This window comes from Chenopodium quinoa, unplaced genomic scaffold, assembly GCF_001683475.1.
Source record: "Chenopodium quinoa cultivar QQ74 unplaced genomic scaffold, ASM168347v1, whole genome shotgun sequence".
NCBI lineage: Eukaryota > Viridiplantae > Streptophyta > Magnoliopsida > Caryophyllales > Amaranthaceae > Chenopodium > Chenopodium quinoa.
The window spans coordinates 1,630,379-1,652,776 of record NW_018743669.1 but is presented as its reverse complement, the minus strand read 5'-3'; the positions used below and the strand labels follow the sequence as shown (position 1 = coordinate 1,652,776).

Here is a 22,398-nt window from a genome sequence, read left to right as displayed (position 1 = left end):
AATGGCCTTCAAAAATAAACGAAATGCTTGTAGTTCTCTATTATGAATCAGTGTAAATATTACTCAACAAAAAATGTACATCAGAGAGACAATTGGAAAGCAATAAAATTAATTTTTTTTTCAAGATGATACATGCTGTCTAGTTTACATGCCTGATCATTATCTCAGTGTGAACACGAACAGCCATGCTCCTTTTCGATACTGGCAGAGGTGGTAGTGGCTGTTCTGTAACTCTGTTCCCAGGTATCCACAGGTGCAGCCTGCGAGTGCGGAACATGACAAGGGTGTTTCTCTCTCTTGTCTCCTTTTATTTGCTTCAAACCATGTTTGAGCGCAGGCAACAGTGCTTCCATACATTCAGCCACAGCATTTGGATTACCCGGCATATTGATAATCTGTCTCAGTGAAAAACACGAAGATGCAAAATTAGATAACTTAGAAATATTAGAATACACTTATACAGGACAAATGTCTACCCTGTATATGGTTAGATTACCCATATGATGTGGCATACAATATGATAATCAAACATTTTATACAAAAGTAAATATTGGTGAATATCAATTTCCCACTTAGCTAAGTAAATCATAATTTTAATTGTTTATGTGGATAGATTACCTACCGAGTAAATGCAGCAATCTCTAACTTTTATTGTATTACATGTTTACGAAGGTACTAGACTAGATTATACTTTGTATTAAAGCTAAGTTTAATGCTTTCAGCATAGCATAGGCAAGAAACGGTACTAGAGAAGCAATCACAGATGTGCCCTTTGTACAACATAGCTTGACAAGGGGTACACTCACTTTATTTATACAATATTTGAAGTTGTCATACTTGACAGGAAAAGCACAAGCTTAGTCAAGAAAATTAATCCAAGAACTGCTTTAATTCAATTTGTTATATTGCAAATACTTTTTTCCTTAGGAATGCAAAATTAAGTTTGGACATACCAGTGTAGATCCTCTTATTCCTGCAGCTGAACGCGACAGCATGGCAAATGGCGTCACCTATGAGGAGGAAAACAGAATAGCATACATCTTTATGACTTGGAAATGTAGCAATAGAAAGAACAATAAAACAGAGACCAAGTTACTGTTCTCTGTAAAAGATCATTTTTATGAATAATACTCGAGTAACATGACTAAAAACTAAAAAAAAAATAAAAAAAAAAAATAAATAAACACAAGATAATTGATATGTTGAACTTCTTGTCCACCTCTAGTCGTTGATATCTTCAATTTTGAATGAAGTAGGAATTATAAAACAAATTATGAGGGAGAATTACCTTGAGACTCTCTTGCATCATGACATATAGAAGTCCTGGAGTTTCCTTTTCCACTACATCTTTTGTTGCTTCTGGAGTAACATCCCTAGGGGTGAAACCGGTGCCACCTACATCACAAGTTTTAAACCAAGATATTAACACATAGAAAGAACTTGAAACAAAGACACCAAAAGATTTGATTTCTAGAACAAAATCGGGCTAGTTCATAGAGCAGTGAGAGCACAAATATTTTCAGCAACATTGTTTCTGACCCAAGTTATAGTTTAGCATTAGTTTTTTGGAGGTTGAACATAAAATCATTGATCCACTCACCCCTAGGACCATAGTGCAGCATGAAATTGTTTTAGTAATCATTGGAGTCAGAGAAACAAATTGAAACATTTTTCACGCCATTCAAGTTTAGGTGTTAACTCTTTAACTTTCATATTGTCGAAGGTGACAAAAATAACAGTGCTCTGTGTGTCTTCCACAGTGCATGCCTGGTCACTTGTAAGAAGCATAGCCCCAACTCACCAGCAAGTTTAATTCAGGGTAGACTTTGCATTAGTAGATTTGTTAAAAGAAACGGAGCTATAGACACCAATTCATTTACCTAGTGTGATGATGAGGTCTACTTTATCTACATCACTCCATCTCTTTAAAGCATCCTTAATCTTGGGTACATCATCTGGAACAACAGCAGTTGAAACTACCTTGGCCCCTCCTAGCCTCTCCGATGAAGAATTAATAACAGAAATAGCCCTTGGGCCACTGCAAATACATGAGAATAGAGCATTGATACTTCATATAAGAGAATAAGTAATTATGATTTGAAAAGCAAAACAAAATAATATCAGGGAGCACTGGATATGATCTAAAGCCAATAAAGGGGGTTGATGGCCTTATTCATATCTCCACAACATGGGCATCAACACTTCAACATTACCCTCAATGCCCCTAAGAGGTTTTTGTTCAAGGCAAGGTAAGAAGTAAAGAAGGCTGGGAAATACACATCCTTGCTCTTGATCCAGATGGTAATAATAGAATGATCATCTGCTTCTCGATAGATAAGAAGTGCCCATGTCATCAGTTACATACTTAGAATAGTTGTTATTATTAAGTTATTAAGCATTTGGCTTAATTACATGTGGACAAAGGTAATGGTATCCAGAGTTTATACTTTAACATACTAAATGCCTTATAAGACAAGTACGTACTACATAGGTGCCAAAAACCCAAACAATGTAGCAAAACAGGTGTGCTACCATGTCCCACTCAGACAAGGAGCAACATCATTTTTGCTTTCTTTCTGTAGCATCAATGACGTGACCTATTTTGAAATGATGATTCAAGAAGGCGTATCCAGATGCAACAGCTATATATCTTCATTGGCATGGTTTGAGGGTCAAAATTAACATTTGAAACTCACTAGAGCTGTCAAATGGTAGCATTAATCAAATAAATAGTATTGTAAGGTAATTGTTTAAACAAGTAATAAAATATCAAGGTAGCTGTTGGAAAATAAAATATAAAAAAAAAAAAAGGAATATAAACGATAGTTTATCCACATTTTCACAAAAAGATAGTTTATGAGCATATTCATATCATGAACATGTTTTCCTGAGGTCATCCAACAATTCCACCATGGAAACAAAAAAGCTCATTTTCAAGGAAGCATTTACTCTGCCGATTGCAATACGTTTTGAGATAAAAGTTCATTTTTTATTTATATGTGCTCTTTCTTACGGCCCAGTACAATAAATAAACATGGTGTAACACCAATCATATCAAGAGTCAATTGTTAAAGGCATTGGATGAGCCAAAAAAATTGAGAAGAAATGTATAATGTGACTGAAAGAGTGCCACCTGCATTAAATGTTTAGCTAACCTTGCATGCATATGAATTGTGAATTACTCTATCCAATTCAATTGGCTGAAAGAGAACCTCACTAAGGCTTGTATATAAGCATGTACTCTATTCTAGTTGAGTGTAGTTAGAAATTAAAGTCATTGATTGTCTCTTTCATTCAATGGTTACCCATATTGTGCTTCCTTTTTTTCAAGGAAATGTTCCACTCAAAATACCTTTGTAAATCAAAATTGAAACAGAGCCTTTATCTTGCTTACCTACGATCAGGCCCAGCCCCTGATGCGACTGTATCACTAACTGTCAGAATAGCAACTCGAACATCATCATTTGGGGAGTTGCTCATAGTTGTTTCAATAGGTGAACTCCGTATTGATGAATCTTTTTTCATAGTAGAGCTCAGTTCTGAAATAACAATTGCAGATACGGATGTTCCAGCAGGAAGCAAGGTGCCTCCAACTGGAAGCTCCAGCAGCGCATTTGCTGACTTCATACTTAAAAGACGACTGCTCATCTGTCGACCAGTGCTCTCAGCAACAAAACTAAAATTCACAGAAAGAACACATTATTAAACTTTTAAGAAATTTCTTAAGCTATAAACTGAATGCAATTTTATGAACAGACTCTCATTTGTAACTTTTAAAGACTCGAAATGGAGAGCAGTAACTTAGGGAAGGAGAATAAAGGAAGTAGCTAAAGGGAAAGAATAATAATAATAATTAAAAAAAAAAAAAAAAAAAAAGTAAATTGGAAAGAGGAATCATCTTTAAGGGAGGGACCGAATATTACCCAGGCTTCCCTGATCCATCATTTTCCTTCCAAGTAACAATCGCACGGTGAAATTCAGGACGGGCAGGGTCTGTTTTGATGGGCTGCACAAGGCGGGCATGAACCCTATACATGAAACAAAGCATGCAGATGGCTTGAGGCGCATTCAAGTGATCCCAAAAAAATATCAAGAAGGATTAAATAAAACATGATATAGAATAAAGAAAGGCAAAATCAAATTTAGAAACAAAGAGTATTAGTAACCTCAGAACATCAGAGTTAGTCTGTCCAGAGAGAAAACGTATGGTAGGCACCACAAAGAGGTGGAAACAGACTAAACAGCTAACAGGATTTCCAGGCAAACCAAAGGCCAGAACTTTATTAACATTCACATTTTGAGTTGGCTTCAAATTGATCTCAGCAAATGTCAATGGCTTCCCTGGCTTCATAAGAACCTAAAGCATCCAAAGCTATACTACAAAATCAGTATGAATAAAACAAAAATACATTAATAAATGCCAGCATGTTCTGTGATCTTTAATCTACTATTCAGGATAGAAGTGCAAAAACATAAATATATCATAATTCACACAGCATTAGAGCAACTTGTTTTATCATTTTATCATGAGCTCATGGATCTTAAAACAAGTAATTAACCTTAGAATATACGATTCAAAGGCAACTATAGTCACCTACTTACCTTGCTGAAATGCACTATTCCCTTCTTCTCAAGCAATGGTTTCACATAATCTCGGTCTCCCATAGAAACACCACCAGATGTTAAAATTATGTCCACTCCATCAGAAAAGGCCTTGTCCATGATTTTCTCAAGCTCCACTTCATCATCACGAGCAATTCCAAGGTCTACAATACTGCAACTCTGTTGTACAGCAGCTGCTAGCAGCATAGCACGGTTGGAGTCCCTAATCTACAATGAGACATAGTATATATTTTCGTGGAAAAGTCATTCGATCAGGAGAATATGTCAAATGAACGACACCCGGAGGCATTCCAAGTAAACTGAACTCGTTACACCCCACCTATTTTATGCTCAAAGCACACCATCAGCCCTCCAAAACCATCCTAATTCTAGCAAAAAGGAACATTAAGATAAGCTGAACTACATGAAAGGGAAAAAAAATAAGACAATAAGGCATGGACAAGGAAAGCATGCGAAAAGAGAAATGTTTTACATTCAGTTTGTTCATGCAGATCTCTAGAAGCCTAGGCGCAACCACCTACCTAGATATTCGAAGAAGCTTGATTGCATGTGATGAAATATCTAATTCGGACACCACCCCTCCAAAAAAATAAAAAAAATAAATAAATAAATAAAAACAAACAAACTTTAAAAGGCATACTAATGATATTTATAAGTTAGACTTCAAAGATTAATATAAAGTTTCTGGCATTCCATTCACATCTAGAGATCAACAGCACAGTCAAGTTATGATACCTATTTATTTTACAAGCATACCCTATGTATAAACTAACTATCAAAGTCAGGCCCAATCCCCAAGCTCTGATTAGATATAATCTTTAAATACATAAAACAGAGAGGCAAAACTTAAAATACAAAGGAAAGATGGAAAAGATCCATGTATCTACCAAGAGGGAGGTAAAGAAAGCAAGAAACTGGCAACTACTATTGAGTTCTGACAATAGCAAGCAACTTAGAATCAAGTGGAACAACAAAGATTTTGGTACCAAAGTACATATATACTACAATCCATCCTCGTGAAGTACCTGACCACAGCCTAGATTTTTGGTTGTTGGCTCCACTAGTTCATCTCCAGTTGAAAGCACACCTATTGTAGGAGTACGATAAACCTGCAAGGAAGACCATGTAATCTACTTTTTGCAACTCAAAGAAAAGGAAGCTAATAAACAAAAGGACATGAGCATGGAGCAGTCACTAATATACCTTCACCATTGTCACGCCAACAGTGGCAAGCAGTCCAATTTCAGAGGCACCGACAAGATGACCAGACTTCAACACCACAGCATCTTTCTCAATGTCACAGCCCTTGAGAAAAAGATTGTTAGATGTAAATAGTGAGAGAGTATCAATCAACCCTAGGAAAAGCTTATCAAGTACTAGGACCTCCACAAATTGCCATCTTAAAAGATGTCAATGAACAGAATATATAAAGATATTTACAAAGAAAAGTGTGATCTTTTTTTTTTTTTTTTTTTTTATGGAAGAAGGAAAGTGTGATCTTGACGAGGAAAGATTTACCACTGGGCGAACATCAACACCTGGCCTTGTTTGCACCAATATTCTTACTCGCTTAGGCTGACTAGGATCACTTTCAATTCGTTCAGTGTCCTCCACTTGAACAACCGCATCAGCTCCATCAGGGATAGGCCCTGCTCGACATCAGAAGAAACAATCAGCAAATTTCTGCTAAAGTTCCATCAATGTCTGAGAAACACAATGTTCAATATTTGTCTTTCACAAAGCAAGCAAATAAGATAAGCTAAATGAAGTTAATGAACGAAATGGAGGTCTAACTAAGTGCAATCGTAAGAGATCTGAATGGGTAATCTATATCCAGCCACTATAAAATATTACTCACACAGAAAAGTAAAAATAAAGGTAATAAAAGACTTGGCTACAAAGCCTACAATATGATTACAAAGATGTCAGCCAAACCATTATCATGACATTCTGCATTTACTTCCTGGTCCAAATTCCATGGAAGCTTTTATGCAACTCTACTCTTCTAATTCTTTATATAAACAGTTCCTATTTAGATAGCAGAATCATATTCATCTTACATTCTTACCTCCAGTAGTCACATATGCAACAGTTCCAGGAGTCACAGTCACACCAACAGCATCGCTTCCGGCCCGAGATTCAGTAATAACAGGATACACTCCAGGACCATCCGCAGCTACCACTGCATAACCATCCTGTCAACATTACAACCGCTTGAAATCCATAAAATCTTCCCAAAAAAAAAAAGGCATTAATCAAATACCCATCTAATTGAAGAACACTAAAACAACCCTATAACCCAAACCCAATATATTAGATTAAATAAAAATATCCCAATTAAAGAACACCCCTTTTTTTTTTTTGAGGGGAAAGAACACCCCATTTAGTAATATATAAACATTTAATTGAACTTGGTCAATAATTACACAAACTTGATGATAATCAAGCAACCCATTAAAAAATTAGCAAAACCCTAAAACTAAAATCAATTAAATTACAAACGGGTACTGCTAAAAAACGAAATCAAATCAAAATAAAAAAATAAAAAGAAATTAATGAGATGAAAAATACCTTAATGGAGGCAGGGTAAGGAGGAAGAGGATCAGGAGCTTGAATGTCTTGGGCCAAGGTTTTACCGAGAGCTTGGTGAAGTGGGACCGTCACTGGTTGAAGACGTTGAGCAACTCCAAGTACGATTTTCAGTGCTTCTTCAACGGTTATCATCTTCACTTCTTCTCCCCAAACTAGTCTTCTCTTCTTCTGTTTTGTTTTTAGTGAGAGAGAGGCTGATACGTAGTATTTTGGATGTCCCAATTCCAGGCCCTACTTTTTTTTTTTTTTTTTTTTTTTTTTTTTTTTTACGATGGTAAGAAAAAAAGTAAACAATGGGAAACCCTCCTCACGAGGGGAATTCCTAATACGTCGGAAGAGAGGAAGGGAAATAAAGAATAATTATTACCAGGAACTATATCCATACTATCACTAACTAAATGATCAACATTTACTATTCAGTCCGCTGCTTGATTTGCCACTCGAAAGATGTGACGAATGCTCCAATTATCGAAATTGCTAAGAAGTGAACAAATGTCTTTAATAATATGATCAATTTGCCATGGTGTTGACCAGATGCCATTAACAGAGTTGATTACTAAAAGATTATCACCTTCAATTATGATATTTTTGATCCCACACTCAAGAACTAGAAGAATTCCTTTATGAAGAGCCATGGCCGCTGTTATGAAAACCTTGGTGGTGCCAAGGTTGAAAGCGCGAGCTCCAAAACTGCCCCACTACTGTCTCTGACGAGAATCCCTGTTGTTGTTGACTTCTTGAGTACTGAACCGTCAAAATTGAATTTATATATTAGGCCATTCGGGTGTATAAGTATACGGAGTATTTGATGTATTGTACTCTATATTATATCGTGTAGTTGGGGTTAGAGCTGTCAATTCGGGTAAATGGGTCGGATTTGGGTCGGGTAAGAGTGGGTTGGGTCAACTCGGGTCAGGTCAATTCGGATTAATTCCATACCCCATGGGGGTTGGGTTTGGGCTGGGCCATGCTTGAGTCGGGTCACGTCGGGTCATACTTCTTATCGGGTTTGCGTCGGGTTTAGGTCGGGTTAATAACATATTGGGTTACATTCGGCTCGGGTGAACAATAGGTTTAGTTTATTTCAGGTTAAAGCAGGTTAGGGAAATTCTCGGGTTCGAATCGGGTTCGGTTCAAGTCAATATTTTGCGGGTTAAAATCAGATCGGGTCATTAGTCAGGTTCGGTTCAAGTCAATAATTTGTGGATTATAATCAGGTCGGGTCATTCTTGGATTCAAGTCGGGTTCGGTTCAAGTCAATAATTTGCGGGTTATAATCAGGTTGGGTCATTTCCGAGTCGGGTCATTCTCGGATTCAAGTTGGGTTATGTTCAAGTCAATAATTTGCAGGTTACAATCATGTCAGATCATTTTCAAGTCAGGTTATATTCGGGTTCAACTAACTATAAATAGATAATTATCATTTTTATCAAACTAATTATTTCCTTTGACTATAATATATATGGCAATATACAAGGGAACTATAGTCTATAATTTAGGAAGATAATTATCTCCTTTGACCATACAACAAATATATACTATATTTAACTCTTAAATTTGAGAATGATGCTCCTTTCTTTTGCTGGCCTAGACCGACTTGGTCTCCGTAGACAAAATGCTTTGACCAACAATAATAAGGTGGTCTAAATTGCATTTAAGGTGATTTCAAATTGGGTCAGGAACAATTTGGGTTTGAATTTAAGTCGGGTCAATAACAAGTCGTGTTAATTTCGAGTTGGGTTAGTAACAAATCGGGTTGAATTTTTGGGTCGGGTAATTAAGAGGTCTGGTAAATTAGAGTCGGGTCAATAACAAGTCGGGTTGAATTTAGGTCTGGTTAGTAAAAAGTCGGGTTAAATTCGAGTTTTCACGGGTTAAAACGGGTTTGGGTCAATTTCGGTTCAAGTCAGGTTCGGTGCAAGTTAATTAAATTGGCCGTTGTAAACCGGTAAATTGGTGCAAGTTCTAAACCGGTAAATTGGCCGTTTAGAAACAAATTGGATGGTTCCACACACCCAATTGGACTCCCAGAGGGCATTAGGGACCATGGTAAAATTTTCGACAATTATTATTTCCGGCCGAAAAAAAGTCTAAAAATTCCAAAATAAAAGGTTAAATATCCACGCTTTTTAAGAAATTTTGAAGGTTTCGGGGCCCGATATCGAAAAGCCTTGAGATTCTAGGGAATACATTTCGGGGTCAAACAATGTCGTTTGGAACCATATATGATCATTATTTATTGTCATAAATGTTTGTGGTAGGCTTAGGTTGATGAAATCGGTGCAAGTTGTAAACCGGTAAATTGGACGTTTAAAGGCAAATTGAATGGTTCCACTCATCCAATTGAACTACTAAAGGGTATTAGAGACCATGCTAAGCATTTCGGCAATTTTTATTTTCGTACTCAAAAATTTCCAAAATTGAAGTCTTAATGTCCATGTTTTTTGAGAAATTTTGGAGGTTTCGGGGCCCAGTATCACAAAGTCTTGAGATTTTAGGAAATACATCTGGGGTCATATAATGCCGTTTGGAACCATATATGCTAATTATATGTTGTCATAGATGTTCGTGGTAGGCTTGAGTTAATGAAAACGGTGCAAGTTGTAAACCAGTAAATTGGCTGTTTAAAGTCAAATTAGATGGTTCCACTCACCCAATTGGACTCCCGGAGAGTATTAGGGACCATGGTAAACATTTCGGCAATTTTTATTTTCGGGTGAAAAAAAGTCAAAATTTTCCAAAATTGAAGGCTAAGATCCACGCTTTTTGATAAACTTTGGAGGTTTCGAGGCCCGGTATCGTAAAGTCTTGAAATTTTAGGGGATACATTTCGGGGTCATATAATGTCGTTTGGAACCATTTATGATCATTATTATTGTCATAAATATTCGTGGTAGGCTTGATTTAATGAAATCGGTGCAAGTTGTAAACCGGTATAATGGTCGTTTAAAGGCAAATTGGTTGGATACACCTATCCAATTGGACTCCCAGAGGGTATTAGGGACCATGGTAAAAATTACGGAAACTTTAATTTTCGGGTGGAAAAAAAACAAAAAAAAATTCAAAAAATAAAGGCTATATCCACGCTTTTGAGAAAATTTTGAGGTTTCGGGGCACGGTGTCGAAAAGACTTGAGATTTTAGGGAATAGATCTCGGGGTCATATAATGCAGTTTGGAACCATATCTGATCATTATATGTTGTCAAAAATATTCGTGGTAGGCTTGAGTTAATGAAATCACTGCAAGTTGTAAATCGCTAAATTGGCTTTTTAAAAGCAAATTGGATGGTTTCACCCCCAAATTGGACTCCCGGAGGGTATTAGTGACCATGGTAAAAATTTAATTGAAGTCTAATATCCACGCTTTTTGAGAAATTTTGGAGGTTTCAAGGCCCGGTGTCGAAGTGCTAACATTTTAGGGAATGCATTTCGGGGTCATATAATGTCATTTGGAACAATATATGATCATTATTTGTTGTCATAAATGTTCGTGGTAGGCTTGATTTAATGAAATCGGTGAAGGTTGTAAACCGATAATTTTAAAGGCAAATTGGATGGTTCCACCGATCCAATTAGACTCCCGGAGGGTATTAGGGATCATAGCAAACATTTCGGCAATATTTTATTTTCGGAGGGAAAAAACGTCAAAAAATTCCAAAATTAAAGGCTAATATCCACGCTTTTTGAGAAATTTTAGAGGTTTCAGGCCTGATGTCGAAAAGCAATGAGATTTTAGGGGATACATCTCGGGGTCATATAATGTCGTTTTGAACCATATATGACCATTATATGTTGTCATAAATGTTTGTTGTAGGCTTGAATTAATAAAATCGGTGCAAGTGGTAAACCGGTTAATTGGTCGTTTAAAGGAAAATTTGATGGTTCCACCCAGCCTGTTGGTCTCCCGGAGGGTATTAGGGACCATGGTAAACATTTCAGCAATTTTTATTTTCAGGCGAAAAAAAGTCAAAAAATTCCAAAATTGAAAGCTGAGATCCACATTTTTGAGAAATTTTTGAGATTTCGAGGCTCGGTGTTGAAAAGCTTTGAAAATTTAAGGGATACATCTCGAGGTCATATAATTCCACTTGGAATCATATATAATCATTATATGTTGTTATAAATGTTCGTGGTAGGCTTGAGTTAATGAAATCGGTGCAAGCTGTAAACCGGTAAATTGGCCGTTTAAAGGCAAATTGAATGGTTCCACCCCCAATTGGAATCCCGGAGGATATTAGGGACCACGGTAAACATTTCGACAATTTTTATTTCCGAGTTAAAAAAAGTCAAAAAATTTCAAAATTGAAGACTAATCGCACATTTTGCAATGTTTTGAAGGTTTCGGGGCTCTATGTTGAAAAGTCTTGAAATTCTAGGGAATAAATTTCGGGTTCATATAATGCCGTTTGGAACCATATATGATCATTATATGTTGTCATAAATGTTCGTGGTAATCTTGAGTTAATGAAATAGGTGCAAGTTGTAAATCGATAAATTTGCCGTTTAAAGGCGAATTGGATGGTTCCCTCCACCCAATGGGACTCCCGGACTACCCGGAGGTTATTAGGAATTAAGGTAAACATTTCGACAATTTTTATTTCCGAGTTAAAAAAAGTCAAAAAATTTCAAAATTGAAGACTAATCCGCACATTTTGCAATGTTTTGAAGGTTTCGGGGCTCTATGTTGAAAAGTCTTGAAATTCTAGGGAATAAATTTCGGGTTCATATAATACCGTTTGGAACCATATATGATCATTATATGTTGTCATAAATGTTCGTGGTAATCTTGAGTTAATGAAATAGGTGCAAGTTGTAAATCGATAAATTTGCCGTTTAAAGGCGAATTGGATGGTTCCCTCCACCCAATGGGACTCCCGGACTACCCGGAGGTTATTAGGAATTAAGGTAAACATTTCGTCAATTTTTATTTACTGGCGAAAAAAAAAAAAAATCCAAAATTGAAGGCTAATTATTGATTGAAAACACTGGCATAATAATTTACAGATATCACTTTTGAAATACTATATGCAGCTATGCATTGTCATAAACTTTGAAGCTGCAGCCAAGCCACTCTCAATAGCACCTTCGACGTTTGGACTAATGCAGAAGTCGCCACAAACAACTAATGGCTTATTCGTATCCCACAAGCACTTTTCTTCTCTGGCTACGCTCGCAGCTGGAAAGGCACTGCCCCTGTGGAAATTATTGAAGGGGTTACAACAATCTTTCAGTCAGAGAATCATCAGGTTGAAAGGAATTATGGGAATTTTAGCTGCAAAGTGACTTGAACTATTTGTAGTGAAAACTAAGAAAAATCCTTTGATCCACGTTGGTATAAGAAGTTCCAAGGAATGTCAAGTGCATCTACTGATTGCTGTAAGTTTTAATTCTATGCAGCAGATCTGCGATGAATCGGACATTTTTTTGGGTGTGTTTTTTCTCAGTAGTGCTTTAGCAGTCCACATTTTACTCTCATTGCAATACAAGGCAAAGAGCAGGTATGTTCATGTAAGGCCTACAAAGTCATCCACTCCACTCATTTGAAGGTAGGTAGGTAGTATAACTGAGATAAACCAGAATTTTTCTCAATTATTCTGACTTAATGATTTGTAGTACATGTATATTCTGTAGTTTACATGGTTTTCTTTTACTACGTATTTTGATAAAATAAACTGACCAATATAGCAAGACAAGTTGTATACTAGGCAAATAAAAAGTCACACTTCATCCACTTTAGCTTAATCAGATAAATAACACAAGTGAGGTTCTCTCTCGTATGTTAAAATCTGATTCCGATATTTGCAGCTAGGAAGCTAGAGTATTAATATTAGTTAGCTAGTGTGCATTAGATGAATAATATGGACATAGCTTGACTTATACAAATTTTATAAGGATTAATTCCACAAGGACGCTGAGTCATAACAAGAGTTGCAGGGTAATGTCCAGTGTCGTAAGTTAAAATTCTGACTGTTAAAATGGTTCTTCTTATCTCAGAAAATTGTCTAGGTCCTGTACCTTAAGCTGACCTTAAAGCATTGCCTTCAAAGTGATATAGATTCACATCTTAGGAAAACAATCAAAACCTATTAAGCTCAGCGAAAAAAAAAAAAAAAATCCAGCAAAATTAACAATTTGATATTGTAGATTGAATTTTTATAGTGAAGGTCATTGTTTTATAGTAATCCAACCTATATGGTATAATAATAATAAAAACGGTGGAAGTAGAAGGGATCACTCAGACACTTACCACCGATGAGCTTTCATGAAATAAGGCTGGGAAGTGCATAGTCCAGTCCTTTGAAATTCCTGCAGAAGTTCTTCAGCGACTCTTGCAAATGTTGCAGCAGAAGCCTTTTGAAGCCCAGTGTCGGCTATCACTTTCTTAGCGTATTCCTCAGTGGAATGCAAAACCCAACATTCACTTAGCATCAAGGAACCAAAAGACTATCAGGAAAGCTAATAGAGAGAGAATCACACAGACAAGTTGAATTATCTGACGAACACAAACCTAGCTGAAGAACGGCCTGGCTTACTGCTGTCACAAAAGGCAGAGCTCAAAACTTCAGAGTTTTTAAAAGAGAACCCTTTCACACAAATCTGGAAAGAATAATTATAAGTAAGACATGGTGATATAATTTCAGGCAAAAAAATAACACAAGATGATGGGGCCAATAACAAGAACAATGCCAAATTGAGAGCTTTAACAACCAAGCACAACTTCAATTGACATGTACAAGACATTTAGAAAACTCACAGTGGGTAAAGGCTCACTGAAAGCGAGCATCAGAACAAAATAAGATCTGAAGGGTATTTGTTCCATCTTTGATGCTATTTGTGGTGCCAGATTCATATCTGCACAGAAAATGAGAACCCAAAACTATTAATGACGTAATGACAAGGATGCCACCAACACTCCACTTGAAGTATAAATGGGGCAAAATTGTTTTTACTATTGTTCTCTCCCATATATCCCATCCTCTCTACTGGTATTCATAATCATAAATGTCTTTCAGTTCAAAAAAATGTGCATAAAATAACTTCATCACAGAGATAAAGAGGCTAACGCAACATAAGCAACAAAGGAAATATAATAGACATAGCAATTCAAGATTGAAATTCTGATTGAAATAGAAGAACAAATAGTGGAAAGCTTGAGTCTTTTAATTACTAATAGCATATCTTACAAAGGCTATTAGCTTTAGGCTATTATTCTCTCACATCAGCTTTAGGCTACAACTCTTGCTCGCAAAATAACATTTAAATCACATAACATCTACTATCATACTACTAATCTATTTATACTCAATCAATCACAAATAAACCTAACATTAATTGGAGTTTGTCCTACTGTCAAGAGAATCAAATTGCAGGCTTCATGGTGCACCCCTTCATAGTGGAGTGTTAAATAAATTTGTCCACTTCTCTCTTGCTACCCCTGCCTCCTGTGACTCTTGTTTGTTGGTCACTTGGTCCCCTTCCTTTTGGCCTTGTTGGACTTGTGCTTCTTTTCTCCCTTTTCTTCAAGCATACACCTTAAGTGGTGGCTGCCACCCTTGGTCTATCACGGGAAACTAAGGCTTCTTGCAGAGGAATGAATCCAAGAATGGCAAGCTCTTATCCCTATACTTTGGTTTGACCAAGAGATTATTCATATTCCTATGTCACCTAAAAGCCATCATATTACAACCATCTCTCCAGCATTTAGGGATATCCTGCTTTTAGAAGTGAAAGAATTCTCACGATGATAAAGTTATTTCCTACCCTCATTCTCCAAATAATAATCTATTAATCACATATCCAAATATAATCCCATACCCAGCCATATTTAGAGAAGAATCGAAAATGATTTCACCAAAAGAAACCATTAATAAAAGTTGTCTAATCTCTATTGAATAATGACCCTCCTTTTCTTCTGCAACAAAAGTAAATAAGAGGCAATCGCTAAGTGTTTTCGACTTATTCTCTTTTTCTTCAAATGAAACACTAGAACCAACAATATTGGTTCCTCTCAACAAACACATAGCCATATCTCCTCAACCCCCCCCCCCCCTTTTTATCCCGACGTTAGGAAGTCCTTACACCAAAATACCGTTCAAACAGAAACTGTTAAAATGTAGTCCTGCACTATGCTTTTGCTTAAACAAATATTGGACTAATTTAACAAGCGAGACCAACATGTTACATTCACAGATGCCATGTGTAGACGGTGGACCTACTGCTGATTTGCAGCAATTTCACAATTTTCAGCTTGCCAAGAAAACGTGTGTAGAAATTAAGCCAAAATCTAGTTTGGATCTGCTAGCCAACACAGCCAATCATAAATTACTCCATTCTGTTGCATCTGGTTGCAATATGCTGATATCTCTAATTATTACTAAATCCAGTTCCTTATAAAAACATAAACAATGACAAATCTTTTTCAGAAGACAAAGAACTCTTGTTACTTTACAAACAGACAACAGACAAGAAGCTACTAGAGCTACAACATGTATCTTAGAATAATAGAAAGTAAAAAAGGCCTATATAGCCCTTATATAAAGCCATGTTCATTAAAACAATTTTTTATAAAATAAATAGAATTTTGAAAAGTCCTACAATTTAAGCATGATGAATCGACAACACACAAGATATCAATAAACATATCAGCCAAATTCTTATCTGTAAAAGAAAAGAGCAATCCAACTACATTCTTGAATTCATCAACCATGGAAGAGGAAGAACTTATACATTGCATTAATCATGCTTATTTAACAGAAATATTTTCATGAATGTTCATTAAGGGCTAGAGACTAATGCTTCGATTCAAAATTATTCAATGACAAAACCCGTGAAAGTCATTGTTACAAAAAGATAAAACGGATTTTCCTACAGACATGTAAAAAAACAAATTATAATTATTAACCTTGAAACATATATCTATAAACCAAAAGATACAGCATTTAGGTTGTATTCAATGAATAAATTACCAAAATGTAAAGCTCAAAAATAATGAACATGCAAGGAAAAGGAACATAATTGGTCTAAAAGCGATACCCACTAGATATTTTGATGGCTTGAGCGAGCAGTGCAAGGCCAGTCCACTACTACTAGTTCACCTTATTAACAACATTCCATGTGACGAGCAATAGCCAAAGATATAAACATCATTATTAAAATATATTTTTATATAGACTGCAGACCTTGACGTTAAAAAGGGCTCTTTTAAATGCACACTAACTGCCTTATCCCAGTATAACAGAGATAGTTTTTTATTGACCTTGACGAGCTTATTTTATCATACAGAACCGAATATATATGCTATGTGTGTCTCGAATCCACTGGAAGGAGAGCACGTCCACGCTCGCCAGTGTGACTGTCACGAAACGTCTTTTCGACAATGGGAAACAGAACTTTGCGTGGCCGCGAAAGCCAAAGGAGCGCATCCACGTGACAAGCAATAACTTATGTGCCTCCATTGCTTGTCTCTATCAAAAGTTTCTTATGCTTTGGAACGTTCGCAAGAAGACCATGCCACTTCCATGTGTGGAGGACACAGTGTCGCGTCCGCACATGGTTCATACTGCTCCTCCACACATGTGGCCTGGCATCTCGAGATTCGTTACACATATTTTCTTTGCATTGCTTAACGTTTTTTTTTTAATAATTAGTAGCCATATTTATGGTTTGTTAATGACACATGTTAGTGTTTTTCCTGGGGAGTAATTAAAGAGCTTTTAGGGGTTCCTTATGTTATAAATTGAAACAATGGAGACTTTGGTTAATTAAACCATTAGAAAGACTCCTTGTATATTCCTCTTGCTTTGTCCATTAGAGTGAAGAAAAGCTCCAAACTCCCCTGGACTAGGTGGTATTGTGGCGTTGACCAAACCACATAAATTCTTGTGTGTTTTATTTATCTTCTTCATTGCTTTCTCCACTTTAGTGTTTCATACAAATAAAACAACACCACCTATTTCATATAAGTATGCTAGAAGTAATATCAAAATTAATAGGATAAAGCCAATATACCAAGAGGTGGAGGATGTCCAGTTAAGTTACTGAACCCAGAAGAAGCAAGAAGCTTGTCTGTGGCAACCAAACCACCAAAATGACCAAGAAACATTCCATCTACGCTGGTTAATGACCATAATTTCTGATTCATTAGCCATTCTATCTTCGCCACACCAATGCCAAATTTGCTTTCAATGCCTATATAAAGAGGTTGAGTTTGAGAATGAGAAAAGAAAAACAATATAGTCAATATATAATCCATAATTAAATTATATAAATAAAACCCAATACCAGGCTCATTGCATAATGCTCTGCATATTGAATTCATGCCTGGAATGCCTATATATTTCTTGCCCAGTGATTCCTGAATAGTTTGTACAGAGCATTTATAAATCACTGGCATATTTCGGTTATAAAAAAAAAAAAAAAAAAAAAGGTGATTGAAGTACACATAAAAGATTAAGAATGTAAGAAAAAGGCAAATCTTATTATAAGATATAAGAAGTTTCCACCATGCCCCGAAATATATGTAACCAGCATCCTCTGGAAAAAAAAAAAGATACATGAAACCTGCATCCTTCCAAGGCCCTAAGTCTCTTGATCTCTATGTTCTTGTTCCAATCACAGCACCTTAGCATCACTGGAAAAAATCAGAGGTAGCTTGAAAGTAACTTCTAGCTTCAACAAATTGGAAAATAGGGCTGTGTATAAAGCTATTCAGGTTTCTACTATCTGAAACATTGCATTTAAGTTCTACTTTTAAGTTCTACTTACAAGTATAGCCCAATTTTTGGTATTTTAATGTTCAATGATAATTTATCTTCCTGAATTGATTTAAATTTTTTAAGGATGTATTTGTTTGAGGATTCTCTTATTTACTCCTCAGCACAGACACCATCAAAGTAACATACAAGTGATATAAAGATGATTCATTGGCATTTTTTAAAATACAGTGTGTTACCCATTTCCTACAACCATGAATTATGACATATTTTTATGTAAATTAAAAAAGTTGCCACAATATTAATTTCTGAGCTGCGTAACACTGCTTAATGGCCAAAAAAACTTCCTAAAATTCAATATTTTGATCAAAGTGTACCTATACAGTGTTGGTGTGAAAGTAAGGTTAAAAGTTGATTAAAACATGTTTAAATAAAAATAAAAATAAAAATAAAAATAAAAATAAAACAAGGGTTTGATTTGAAGGCTTTCATCCTAGTATATAGCAACCCCTAGCATGAAATTACATCCTCTAACAGCAGTAACTTTCATGTGATGGTCATGAACCTCCGTTAATGCACATCAATTTAAAGATTGTTCAAGAGAAACAGCTTGCTCTTAACATTAAAGTTGATGAGTTGAAAGACACAAAATTTTAGTTGGTTTCACTAAAATTAACTGGTTAAAAGTTTAATGTTCTGTTATGTTTCTGCTCCATCCTAGCATGTCGTTATCAGATTTAATCGAATCTTTCAAACAAGGGACACTAATCCGGGAGATGAATCAAAAGTAGAGACACAGTATGGGCCACGAATCTTCAGCCATGAAAAATTGTGTGAGCTTGCCTAGCATAATGCATAAAGCTAAAGGATCCAAGGAATGGACCCAAGAAAGTTTCCTATAACAGCATTGGTGTGAATGCTAGTTGATCAAATCACAAGGGAGTGTTTTTTGAAAGACGGATAAACAAATAAATAATTAAATTAAAAAAGACCAAATTTGTTTTTAACACCATTAAAAAAAATTAAATTAACACGACATAGAATTAAAAAAATATAAAATTTGGATTTCACCACCACTTAACGTATTCCGTCATAGAATCCGTTAATGGGGCTCATTACTTCCATTTTCCCCCTTATTTACGATTCCTTCAACCTTCCTTAACACATTCCTATCAACCTCCATCATGCACCACCTTCCATTCATCACCTATTAAAATTATAAAATGTCGGAAGTAAATTTACGAACACTTCATATGGTAGCCAAAAAATTGGTCAAGACACTCTTTTGATTGTGTTGAAGTGTCGGCCAAAGTTTTGAAGTAGTGTGTCACTGTGTTGGATCCTCCAAAACCAAATATGTGTTGGAGTAACATAAGGAAGACGTTTATCATGTGCCTTAAGAATTTATCCAGTCTCAGCTCTTTATATACCAATTTCCTCCTAAAATTTCTCATAGTCTAATTTTATCATACCATAGAAGTTGTGAGTTTGTGATTTTAGAGAGAATTCCTGAGTGCACCTAGTACACCACTCTTTTGCAATTTTGCATGAATGCCTCAATGTCATCGATAAATTGCTAAGTAAATTGCAAAAGAGTGGTGTACTAGGTGCACTCGGGAATTCTCTCTAAAATCACAAAGGAACTGGAGCCCAACTTTACCTTCTTAATGACAGTAACGGTGTGTTTGGATTGAAGGAAATGGAGAGAAAGGAAGGGAAGGGAAATGGAGAGATTGAATTTCTTTCATTTGGATAACAAATGAGGAAGAAAGCGAATTGGGTGGTGTGTGGGGGGGGGGGGGGAGGAATAGAGAGATTAAATTGTAGGAAATTGATCCCTCCAACAATGGAGAGATTTGGAAGGAAAACTCACCATTCTTCCCTTCCCTCCCTTCCTCTTCTCCTCACTCCCCTTCTTTTCTTTCCTTTTTCTATAAACAACCACACTATAAGAGTGTGCGAGTATATGCATGCAAAAAAAGAGGGGGGGGGGGTGAGGGAAGAGACTATGGGACTTGCATCAACAATTCAAAACAAATCATTCTATACTATTCATCATCAAATGACAGAATATGACACTATAATCTACATAGGAAATTGCAACGTAGAAACTAACCTCCCCAGAATCAGTAAATCTCTTGGAGATGCAATCAAAAGATCCAAATGTTTCTTTCCACTCTGCAACTAGACCTCTTGACTCCCACTCCAGGACAACATCCAAAACAACAGATTTTGAAACAGTAAAGTAAGGAGCACCGTGGTCAAAGAACAAGTCCATCCCCTCCTTGGTAGTTTCCCTATGATATCACATATTAAGATTGGTAGAAAATATCAATAAATTAACAATTGAACTTAAAGAATATAGAATTTACGGAAAAAAACAAAAAAAGGAAATTAGCTTTAAAACCAATAGCACAAAATAAATCAAAGGAGAACCATAATAGAGGTTGTATCTATGCATAAAAGTTTATATCTACTATGACACAACATATACCAGCTGAAAACAAAGGTCACGGTTTGAATCTCATCCACCCTCCACTTTCAAGTGGAATATTAAGTGCAAGGTATGACGAAGGCCCACGCTCATCCCCTGTGATGGGGCGTGCGCTTCAACCATCAGCTTAACCTTTTGGTTGAGATAGGCCACTAACAACAATTCCTACGACTTTTTTTTATGGACCAACATGTGATCAAGTATCAAATATTCAAATAAATCCAATGTAAAGTCATTCAAAAGAAGAAGACATGTGATTAAGTGACGAACAACTAAAGTAAACTAATCCGATCCGATGTACGAGTAACTATTATTTAATTGATTGTAATTCAACACGCATATATGAAAACCTATAATATAGTACCTCCTTTGAGACATACGGCCGCCAGGACCTCTACCGAAATCGAAAATAGTAACTGCCATTCCATTTCTAGCAAGAGTTGAAGCACATACTGCTCCTGAAACTATTAATCACCCACAATTGGAAATTGTAATCAGGAAAATGGTATAATTACTGATAATTGCAGATATCAGAGATTGATTTCATAAAAAAATTAGGGTGAAACGACGGAACTTACTGCCACTGCCAATGACGGCAACTTTGGGAACGACGGTGGTCATAGTGCTTCAATCTTACTCTACGTTAACAGCTTGCTGTCGGAGTTGGACAGAGAAAGTAATTGGATGAATTAACAAAGAGTTAAATCCCCTTCTCTAACTATGGTTACCTTTGCAAACCCAAAAGAGTTAAATTCTCCGTATTACTTGACTCACTTTGACTTTTAATGTTTTTTTACACTATTCATCATCTCTTCTTTGACCGTCTTTTATGAATGATATGTAACGAAAAATATATTCATATGATATCTTTTTTAATTCGTCTCAATAATTACTATCGTAATATACAACTTTTATAATTTTTACTTACAAAGAATTTAAGTTATTGATCGATAAAGTTTTGCATTGGCAAGCGTGATAAAAGAAACAGATCAAGTAAAAAAGAACAAAGGAAGTATTGTAGTATAAGAACTTGAATAAAAATGTCAATAATTAATTATGGTCGGGTTAAATTTGGATTGGGTAAAAGTCAAATCGAGTAAAAATCGGGTCGGGTTAATATCAGTTCGGGTCAAAACAAATCGGATTAGATCGGTTATTTGTCGGGTCGATTTCGGATCATGTTGAGTTCAGGTCGGGTCGGTTCGCTTTGAGTTTAGCTTAGATGCGCGCGACACCTGCTGCGGCAGAATGTTCAAAACCCTAATCTTACTCATTCCCTATAAATAGAGGCTTAATCCGAGGCTTAAAACACACAAAAATTAACCTAAAATCCTCGCAGAAATCTTGTGAACTTGTGCTACCAGGCCCCTCTTGTCCTAAACACTCACCCCTTAAGAAGTTCACAAGTGTTCTAAACAAAGATCTAGCAAAGAGAAGTGGTAAAATCCCGAGCACTTAGATAGATCACTTTGATTTTCTTGTTTAAAGGAACTTTAATTAATCAATTAGTGTTGTTTGATCAGCTACAAGAATTTCTTAATTAATCAATTCCACATAGTATCTTGCGTTAAATAAAGATTAGAATTGAATAATTAATTGATATATTGGTCACTTAAGCCAAGACGAATCTTGTTTATTTTTGCTCCTTTTCACAAATTTGAATTAAATAAAAAATAACGACTTTGTAATGTAATTCCTACGTGATTGATGCTTGTAAATAAAATCAACTAACTTAGTTTTAGGTATTACGTAAGAGCTAGTAGAGGCCGCACTAGGGCTAGGATAGTGATTCCCCTCTAAAGGGAACGTTATTTTAGTACTCTCGCTCCGGAACTCATTTCTAGTTTATATAGACCAATTTGGACATGGGTAAACTTCCGATATGTGTTAATTGTCCCATGAACTTCAAATCCTACAAAAAAGCGTAATGATAGAATCAATTCTAATTCAAAGTCCCTAAACATTCAGGAATTCAAA

General features: G+C 36.0%; 2 protein-coding genes across 2 annotated transcripts; both read right to left on the bottom strand.

The window, feature by feature from the left end:
- Window positions 1-15: 15 nt before the first annotated feature.
- On the bottom strand, window positions 16-7,412 carry LOC110683519 (molybdopterin biosynthesis protein CNX1-like). The gene is made up of 13 exons (XM_021859910.1): window positions 7,195-7,412; window positions 6,692-6,818; window positions 6,142-6,272; window positions 5,827-5,928; window positions 5,649-5,732; window positions 4,603-4,830; window positions 4,167-4,357; window positions 3,924-4,028; window positions 3,395-3,676; window positions 1,881-2,038; window positions 1,289-1,395; window positions 954-1,010; window positions 16-395 (listed from the first exon to the last, which is right to left on the bottom strand). Exons 1-13 carry the CDS (start codon window positions 7,345-7,347, stop codon window positions 165-167), a joined length of 1,956 nt encoding a protein of 651 aa, XP_021715602.1. The 5' UTR covers window positions 7,348-7,412; the 3' UTR covers window positions 16-164.
- Window positions 7,413-12,024: 4,612 nt separating this feature from the next.
- Window positions 12,025-21,156, bottom strand: LOC110683518 (renalase). The gene is made up of 9 exons (XM_021859909.1): window positions 21,000-21,156; window positions 20,786-20,885; window positions 20,044-20,224; window positions 17,497-17,569; window positions 17,224-17,403; window positions 13,970-14,067; window positions 13,724-13,812; window positions 13,463-13,636; window positions 12,025-12,408 (listed from the first exon to the last, which is right to left on the bottom strand). The coding sequence occupies exons 1-9, from the start codon at window positions 21,040-21,042 to the stop codon at window positions 12,237-12,239; spliced, it is 1,110 nt and encodes a 369-aa protein (XP_021715601.1). The 5' UTR covers window positions 21,043-21,156; the 3' UTR covers window positions 12,025-12,236.
- Between the last annotated feature and the right edge of the window lie 1,242 nt (window positions 21,157-22,398).

Coding starts and splice junctions, on each gene's coding strand:
- LOC110683519 (XM_021859910.1), bottom strand. CDS start 7,347: ATGATAACCGTTGAAGAAGCACTGAAAATCGTACTTGGAGTTGCTCAA. Junction 6,273..6,691: donor TGCATATGTGACTACTGGAG/GTAAGAATGTAA, acceptor GATGTCGAGCAG/GGCCTATCCCTGATGGAGCT. Junction 5,929..6,141: donor GTGTTGATGTTCGCCCAGTG/GTAAATCTTTCC, acceptor CTTTTTCTCAAG/GGCTGTGACATTGAGAAAGA.
- LOC110683518 (XM_021859909.1), bottom strand. CDS start 21,042: ATGACCACCGTCGTTCCCAAAGTTGCCGTCATTGGCAGTGGCA. Junction 17,404..17,496: donor AGCATTATGCAATGAGCCTG/GTATTGGGTTTT, acceptor CTCTTTATATAG/GCATTGAAAGCAAATTTGGC. Junction 12,409..13,462: donor TTCATGAAAGCTCATCGGTG/GTAAGTGTCTGA, acceptor TAATTTCCACAG/GGGCAGTGCCTTTCCAGCTG.